We start from the raw sequence: 9360 nt of genomic DNA on the forward strand, positions 1-9360 counted from the left end.
TCAAGATCCTGAAATCAGGCCAACTATAAAACAGTAAAACAAAACTAATATAATTCTAACACAGTACACAAGGCTTTCATACTATTTCAGAGGATTCATGAAAACAGACATTGATAGGAGAAAGACAGTTTCCAATCTAATGAGTGAGAAGACTTCCATAACTTTGAGGAACAAAGAGTGCCAGGGCAGGTGTTATGGGCCTGCAAAAGAGGAGCTGTGTAACTAACGTCCCACATGTCTGAAAGTGGTCAAAATGCAAGTTTTGATGACATATTCACAAATTTTTCAGATTGTTTAATTAGACCTTAATAAACGAGATCGAAACCCTGCTTTTGTTCTGCCTGCCTATTAAAAACTATTTTTTTTTAGCCTAGCTGAATTACCACTCTTGGTCCAAGCAGCGAATTCTGCAATTAAGATACTTACTGGCATTCGTAGCGAGACAGAAGCGCTTAATTTGTTACTGCACCCCTGCAGTGGACAAGGCAATGACCACACAGGCGATGAAAAGCATGAGGGGAGCCGGCAGGCAGGAGGCAGCTGTGCTCAGACAATGCAGGAGAGCCTCGAGCAGCGGCCTCGTGGCCTGGTCATTCACTGGGATGTTTATAGTCCCATGGCTACTGGCGAAGGGATATAGCCAGTTCATTCACTAGACACAAATAAAAGCCTTTCCTTTCTCAGGGAATCTTCAGGATCCATCACTCAGAATGACTGGCATTGTCAATCTCCTGTTCCACACCAGAAAGGTAGCCACTTGGGTCTCCGGTAACTGCTCTGAAAGGGAGATAACCCAGGCTTTAAAAAAATGAATTCTTACCCTACTGCATTTTCACCAGCCTCTTTGTTGTGCATCATTATAAAACAATGACGATCAGGAAGCACACAATGCAAATGTTCTCCAGAGAAGCCATATAAACAACTCTGCAATTGAATCATTTAGACAAAATACTGCACTCAAAGCTTCTTTAATTAAATAAAACATCCATCATATTTACACTTAAATGCAGCTCCGCAGACATCAACCAGGTGAAATAAAAATAAAATAAAAAAGAGCCGTCTTATAAGCCATGAATCTGGTTCTAACACTGAAAGACTTCTCGTCAATATGTTTGTCAAATCCAAGATTCATTGATTTTAAAATTGAACATAGTATATGGGTTTTGTTTTTTTGCAACAGGACAAACCCACAACACTTGACGAAAAACACTATGAAATAAATGCTAAAACATACAACATCTAGTAAAAAACAAAACCAATCATAGCGAAACTCAGGAATTGTTCAAAAAATAAAAGCAGGCTTCACAATAGCGGAAAACAAAAATGCAGCAGCAGATAAGGGTCAAGGAAGGAACTTCCCGTTTCCTCTTCAAAGCAAGAAAGAAGGATATTATTGAATTGATAAGCTACACATGTGGTGAGCTGAAAGCACGTTTATACTGTACAACTATCTGTATTGTATCCCCTGTTACGAAACAGAAAAGCACCACGAGATGGAACTTGTCAAAATGAAAACAGTCTGGGGAGTAAGAACATGCCCCCTCTCCTCCCAACGAGACACTGGTGGGGTGAAATGACCGAGTAAGTGAAACGGTAAGACTACCTGAAAGTAAGAATACGGAGAGCTTTCTATAAAACCAGCACGGTACCAGACATCATATTTAAAATGTTTGCTGCAACACCGGCTTCTTGCACAAGAGATGTAGCTAGCGAATGGAAGCACACAATGGCTAATATATGGATTTTAAAATGTTATTAGCTCAGACCCCTAGAAGACTCAGAGACCAACACAATGTCTGCAGTGCCAAAAGGGCCAGCCAGACCCTCCCCACACATCAGCCAACGAGTTCCTTAACCGAGCCAGCTCATTACAGTTCATTTGGCAGGCTTTCAGCAACGGATGTAAAAATGGATGCAAAAAAAAAAAAAAAAAAAAAAAAACACACACACACCACACACAAGGAGACAACCTTCATCTTGAACCTTGCTTTAAAGGACTTAGTGTTCCTCGATTCATAGCCGCACGGCGTTTGGTAAAGCAAAGCGAGGTTATGCAAGACGCTTTCACTTTGCAATGCGAATGTACTCCTCTCTGTCAGATCTTGCAGGTTCCACGTCAAGCAGTTTGACAAGCACACCCACCCACACAAACACACACAACACGAGGTAATTATTAATGCATCTTTAAGTACAACAGAATCCATATACTCCCGACACAGCCCCACTGCCACTGGGAGACAAGTCCAACCTAATTTAAATGTTTTTATTTAAAATTTAAACACAAAACCTCATTAAGTTAGCACAGCCAGCTTGTTTACATGAGGGTCCCAGAAATGAAAAAGTAGACCTGTTTTCCATCGCTCACACGTGTTTTTCATTAGACAGCGGTAGTCATTGAGCAAAGACATAATTAGGAATCAAAGAATTAAATGTATGCAGTGAAGCTGCATTTTGAATGTTAAATGGCAATTGATTCCAGAATTCAAGAGCTCTCTACAGTACATAATGTCTGGCCTATCTGTTCTCACAAGAGGAATTTTCAGTTTATGTTCCTTAAAAAGTATAAGGCTCATTAAGAGTAAGTAGCGGGATTCTGAAATAGTGTTATATGTCCCCATGTGTTGCCACAACTGTTTAAATAATCTAGCTGTAATTTTTCTTTTCATTGTTAACATCCTGACAACTATCAGTGCACTAGAGCAGCCATTTTGAAAAGAGCTTTGAAACAGACTTTAAAAGTTGTAAGTGTAAAAAGTTGTCAGGATGTTAACAATGAAAGAAATGACAGGTGCGTCACTTAAACAGTTGTAGCAACACGTGGGGACGCAGAACGCTTTATTTACAGAACCCCGCTTCTTACTCTTCAGCTTCACTCACATGCTATGCAAGTATACTGGACCATCGCCATTTCTACGTTTGTAAAACAGAGAAGCAAAATGCAACCGTCTTCGAAGCTACAATGGTAACAAACTCCTAACTCCCCATGAAAGATAAATTATAAAATCTGTCATTTTTATTTTCTTAAACAAACTTCTCAGCTATCATTTTCCTTTAAGATGCAACCTCTTCTTTCCAAAGGGGATTTAAAGACATCAGCCGGCAGTTTGGTTACAGAAAGCAAGAGCCGCCATGTGAATCAAATGACTATCTGAAATATATGTGAATAGATGTCAATTGTTATTGTAGTCTCATCAGGGCCAGTCGCTGCAGACTGACTGCACTTTGAGGTTTAGCTGCGGAACAGACGGTAATCCGCTAAGCAAACCATAGCCAGCGAAGTGGAAACCATACAGTAATTACACAGAAACAGCGGAGAAAAAGTCACTGTGGGAAATGCCTACCTCCGTTACCACTGAGCTCACTACTACTATATTCAAACTCCTTGATTTAAATAAAAAAGGAGAGAGATACACAGAGACAGAGAGAGACAGAGAATACCCAAACCCTTAAGTCTCAGGAGTGCAGATTTATTTAAAGCACAGCACTTTAGAATTGCCCAGTGTTTTAAAAGAGGAAATGCATGTTATTTTATTATCAAACACACCACAGTCTGGCCAAAAGTGAATGCTCTTACCAGCCCACAATGCAGGTGGGCTGGTAAGAGCATTCTTGTCAGAGCGCTTGATCTGTTATGACCCTCTGTCAACCCGTGTTTATTTTCTGCAAACATTGCCAATTCTGTCTAGATGGACACGTTGGTCAATCCGCCACTGCGTTGAGGGACACTTGCTCAGGCACCTACTATCATGCCACTTAAGCTCCTTAAAATCCTTTGACTTTCCTATGATCGTTGCTGAATAGTTACACAAAACTCACACACAGCTACATAGGTCTAGCAGCGATCCACGTGAGCACATAAATGTGCCTACGTTATAAGACCTGGAGAATCTCTTACTTAACTCACATGCTTCAATATTATGCCTAGTAGTTTAATAACAGACAGCAGTAAGCACTTTGAAAACCGACATGCCAGTCTGGAGATGGTGCCATGTAGCAATGACTCAATCCAAAAAACAGCAGCAACGAGACAGAGCAGAGAAGCAGGGAGCCGACCGCAACAATGACTTAAAACAGAGCTCTCCCTAGAGCGCAGCAGCTGCTGGGTGTTCATTCATCTTCCAGAGAGGTATCTGCAGCAGCACTGCTTAAGAGGTTACCTGTAAAGCAACACATCTGGACTCCAGACTGCTTTAACCCGCCTGCTGTTCAGCAGGTGAACTTACGGAGAACTAGTCTGCCACAGTATATTCATTAACTGCTTCCATTAATAAGCACTTATAAACACAGGTCAAGCTACGATATCGGAGCAAGGTGGCAGCTGCTGTGCACTGAGAATCCTGTACAGACCACAGATAGAGTTTTGGATTATGCAGCACTTCTTACCAGCCGTTCTTTTTGAAGTGCATGAAAAAACTGCTTGTGTTATTTTTTATTTTTAATATAGACTTGGGGGTTAGATGCAATGTGGATCATGGCACTGGGGAGTTGTGTTCCATTTCAATCAATGTGGGAGCAACTGCTGTATTCAAAAAGCTGCTGTAGCCTCTGACGACCCCTTTAGTAATCATAGACAGAGCAGTGCTGAGCATTGAACACCTGACATACCATTAACCATGGGCTTTAACCTGGCAGAGTAGAAGGGCATTATTCAAAGAGCCGTTACCCCCAGTGGAAAAACAAACAGCTAAAGTTACCAGCAAGATACAGCTAAGCTGCATGTATGACAACCTAAAATAATCAGCTCCACTTGGTACACAAGGCAGCACCTGGTTTTCTTTCAGGGAACACATCCAGCTGCTGATCAGGCTCCAACGTGGTCATTTAAACAACATTTCCATCTGCTACTGGGTTTGACCTGAAAGGGATATGAAATCAGATTTGTTCATTCCCAGCCATTTCAATTGGGACTAGCCATTTCAGATTCAGGACTGCGGGAATAATTCGATCTCTCCAACTCGTGCAGAAGGACGCGTTAGACAGGTTTTAAATCGTGGACGGCACAGAAAAAAAAAAAAAAATGTAGGCTAAACATGAAGGCTGTAAATATATTATACTGTCAGGAAAATATTCCTAGTGAATTAATTTAGAAATAGCAATTATATAACATGATATATACATATAACATATTAACGCAGCGCTCCCGGTATAGGCTAAGGTCTGAATGTGGAAGAACTCCTCTCGCTGGCAAACCAGGGTGCTTGAAAACACTGTGCGAAAGAAGCATTCATTATTCATTCAAACACTAAAATACCACCTAGGTGCCTTAATCTGCATTTCAAAGGGTGACAGAAACTAATCAGACCAGATGATTAGAACACACACAGGCTGGTCAACCCCTGAGCAGTCACTGAATATGTTTCATAAGAATATAAGACAATGTACGAACGAGAGGAGGTCATTCGGCCCGCATAAGCTCATCCGGCTCCTAGTAGCCGATCAATCTCAGAACTTTGACAAGCTGGGTCTTAAAGCATCTAAGTGATTCTGTCTCAGCAACATGACTAGGGAGCCCATGCCATAACCTCTCCACTCTGTGTGAACAAGCATCTCCTTCCCCCTGGCCTAAGTCTCCACTTCATTTCCAGCTGTGTCCTCTGGTCCTGGTTTCTGTGCGGTGTCTTTTCAGATTTTAACTTCAATCAAGTCTCCCCTGATTCTTCTTATTATTTATTTCTTAGCAGATGCCCTTATCCAGTGCAACTTACAATTGTTACAAGACATCACATTATTTTTACATACAATTACCCATTTATACAGTTGGGTTTTTACTGGAGCAATCTAGGTAAAGTACCTTGCTCAAGGGTACAGCAGCAGTGTCCCCCACCTGGGATTGAACCCATGACCCTCCGGTCAAGAGTCCAGAGCCCTAAACACTACTCCACACTGCTGCCCCTGATTCTTCTTTGTTCCAGGCTTCACACCACCAAACCATTTGATCCGCCTCTCAGACTGAGACACAAGCTAAGCAATCGCTCGCTATCGATGAAAAAATAAATTTGCTAGCACATCCTCTCCATAGACCTTATCACACTGGGTTTTTCCTAAAAAGTGCTAACTACCATTCAGTGTTTCCATGGATTTTCTACATGCTACTGAAATAGTATGACCTACATTTCCACTTCGCTCATGCAGCTCCCTGTGTTCGGGGAGGGTGTTTGAGAGGAGCGAGCGAGAGAGAGCAAAAACAAACTGAAAGTAAGAACTGGATTAACGTACCTATATATGAGAACTTTTTCATTTTGTTAAACCTTTTTTGTTTGTTTGAATAAAAGTATCTCCGCAGTGCGCTTTGCACCCGGGTTTCTGCCTGCGTGTAGTTGCTGCTTCTGGCCTGACGTCACCACTCAGCCCTCCCTGTCACAAGAGCATTATTCTGCAGGTTTCATTTGACTTTATGAAGCTAAATGAATTCAGCCCTTAGGCTGATGCTAAACTTTTGGCCATAGCTGCGTTGTGGAAAGAGACACATACAGACGCTCAGAAAGTCCAGAGGGAGGAACATATCTTACAGGGATAAATCCTATAGCATTGTTCTTGAAAAGGTGGAACCGTATTCACCAGGGTATTTTCTATTGCATATCCATCACTGCAGAATGAAAGCTCTCCACTTAGAGCAAATATTTTACAACCAAAAACCTTTAGGATATGTAAAAACTGTAACACATTTTTCAATTTTAATGAACTGGCTGTATATTACCTGGTAATATATAGTAACTCTGACAACTTTGATTATATTGGATGCATAATGTGAGGTGTTTGTGTTCCCTTTTCTGTAGCTCTAGCATGAGGAAGTGCTATTGTATTCATTTGAAACGTGAGATCATAGCCAGGTGGTATTCTGGTATGAAAAGCAAATACTATTTTTTGTTTGTTTGTTTTTTAGCAATAGCACCTTTAGTTCCATTTTAAATAGAGTATGCATACTCCAAAGCAACTTTCCACAACGTCTAAAAAAGGACAAGGACATGGCCTATCTATAGAAGAGTGACCTTGTAGAGCGAGTGCAGCACAGAGTATAGTTTAGAAGATGATAAAGAAAATAATGAAATGGTATGAAACGCTATTGAAATATCATGTAATCGATGTTATGTATACGGTCTAGTGGCATGTCAAATTGTGAAGCTGGCGTTTGTTTCTCTGTTCGACCATGTACAATGGGGGCGGGTACAACGTTATAAAGGGTTAAGACATGCGCGTGACAGATAGGCTTAAGCGGTACACGGGTGTCTGTCACAATATCGTAAATGAACTCATTCGTTATGCAGTATTACTAAATACAAAAGCAAGGCATCTGCGCAGTGTTTACCATTACATTTAGACTTTGATAGTACCTGATCTAAGCAGATGCATTCAACATGTGCGAAACTTAATGAACATTTAGGATTTTACTCCAGATTTACAAAACCCAAGTTAAAAAAAGCATGTTTACAACTCGTTGCACACTTTATTGAAGTAAATAATTTGGCAGTTTTGTGTGTGTGTGTGTGTGTGTTGATTTATTTATTTAGAAAAATGATATACCACAATAAGTTTAATATTAAACTTTGACGCCTAGTCATGCCAGAACATTTAAATACCATACGTCACTGCATCTTTGGACAATTTAAAATGAAATTATTTATTCTGCTAGTACTACAGGATATATATGTGCAGCCCTCCAAATGAATATAGTACCGTGCCGTGGGCTAATACATGCCAATTCGTTTAATAAAATAGTTTCAACTTCAAAAACTCAGCATTCTAAAACAATTACACTGTCAAATTGAGTGGGAAAAAAACTGTCCAACACAACAGCACACACATCGGCTGTATGTACTTGACACGAGCAAACCAAACTAGCACAGACAAACGGTTTGCTTTTATTCATTTGTTCAACCAATATTCGGCAGAATTTAAAATTAAAATAAGTTTTCAGTTTTAAAAAAAAACGCTGCTTTTGCATTCGAACAAAAGCTCAAGACCTCGAACGTTAGAATAGTGCTCTTTAAAAAAGATCCTGTAAACTGTAATGATCATGGTTTTAAAAAAAATCTCGACACAAAAAGTTAAGACCAAAGCGGTTTGCCGAGCTGTCAAATACCAAAAAACGCATGCAATAAGTTGCAAGCGGCTATAGATAATGCTGGTTAAAAAAAAAAAAAAAAACACATGGATCTGAACAACCTGTTTATAAAAACAGAACACTTACCCCGCACACAAAGTAGAGACATAGCCGCTAGCGCACTCGTATAAAATCCTGTTGCAGTTTTGAGTTGATATGAGATAAATCACAACCGCTAAACAGAATACATTCCCTCCGTGTGAAGCATTACAAACTGTTCTCCAGTTGTCGTTGTTTTGCTTTTCTCAGTTGAAAACCGGTGCTGTCACTGCCATGAAATAACCTGCAGACGAAGTTAAGAGAGTGAGGCTTGAGAGCCACTGCTCCCAGCCTCGCAACGCCATGATGGATTATTATAGGGACTCACCTAGACACATCTACACAGGGCGGGGCCGGCACAGGCTTGACGGGCAGGGCAGCCAACCAGCCAGAGGGGCGGCCTCCGGGAGAAGATGAGACCAATGGGAGGAGAGAAGGGGCGGGGTCCAGGGTAACAGGTTGAGGACTAGTAACAGGTGGTGACGTCAAAGAGGTAGCGGAGGCAGGTAGAATTGGAGGTGAGGAAACGTTCTGGTAATTAGATGGTGATAATAATAGGACGGGCGTATTAATACTACTGTACTATAACTAAGGAAAGGCAGGTAACCGAAGCACTGTGGTTAAGGTCACTCTGTGTTATTTGTATTAATAGGTAGCCCATATGTAGACACAGGCGTCACTACCTAATCCTGTCTCCAGCGTTTATATAGTTACAGTAAACTCCATTACAGTATGATTAGGTTGGGCTTTGACGGTACGTTTATTTGTTGTACAATATCATTTTTTCTAATTTATATTTAGATAAACGATATTAAATATTAGACAAGGATATATTAGTGGCAGGAGTAATAGTTGTTGTATATTCTATTGGTTTTTATTTTTATTTGAGCGAGGATAGAAATGATATGTTTTTATTGCTATTTGTTTTTATTAACCTTTTTTTATCTTGAAGGATAAACAGTCTTGAAAAAAGAGACATTTCTTAATAAAAAGTATAATAATAAAACACTTCGGTCACTGCGCGTATTATTGTACCGTGATAAGATTCATTTTTTATGCAATAGGCATATGTTTTTCTTTTTGTTTTCTTTTTTCACAATCGTGGCAGTGCAGCTTTTCGCTCCACGTAGAGGATACATATAAAAATGTTTTTGGCCAGATAGAATCGCTATATCGGGAAGCAGCTGCGCGGTGGCGTGCACAGTACGCATGTCATTTAC

The 9360-nt window shown here is 40.4% G+C and overlaps 1 protein-coding gene across 3 annotated transcripts in view; it reads right to left on the bottom strand.

Annotated features, from left to right (window-relative positions):
* The window catches only part of LOC117974004 (protein unc-13 homolog B-like), a 209773-nt gene extending 201309 nt beyond the window's left edge, over nt 1-8464 (bottom strand). The window contains exon 1 of one of the 3 annotated variants that reach the window (XM_058986353.1): nt 8189-8464. In XM_058986353.1, the coding sequence (XP_058842336.1) occupies nt 8189-8210 (22 nt within the window). In that variant the 5' untranslated portion in view covers nt 8211-8464. The remainder of the gene's footprint in view (nt 1-8188) is intronic. The other 2 variants (XM_058986356.1, XM_058986360.1) reach the window with 2 other exon arrangements.
* Between the last annotated feature and the right edge of the window lie 896 nt (nt 8465-9360).

The sequence above is a fragment of the Acipenser ruthenus genome, chromosome 2 (genome assembly GCF_902713425.1).
Source record: "Acipenser ruthenus chromosome 2, fAciRut3.2 maternal haplotype, whole genome shotgun sequence".
Classification (NCBI taxonomy): Eukaryota; Metazoa; Chordata; class Actinopteri; order Acipenseriformes; family Acipenseridae; genus Acipenser; species Acipenser ruthenus.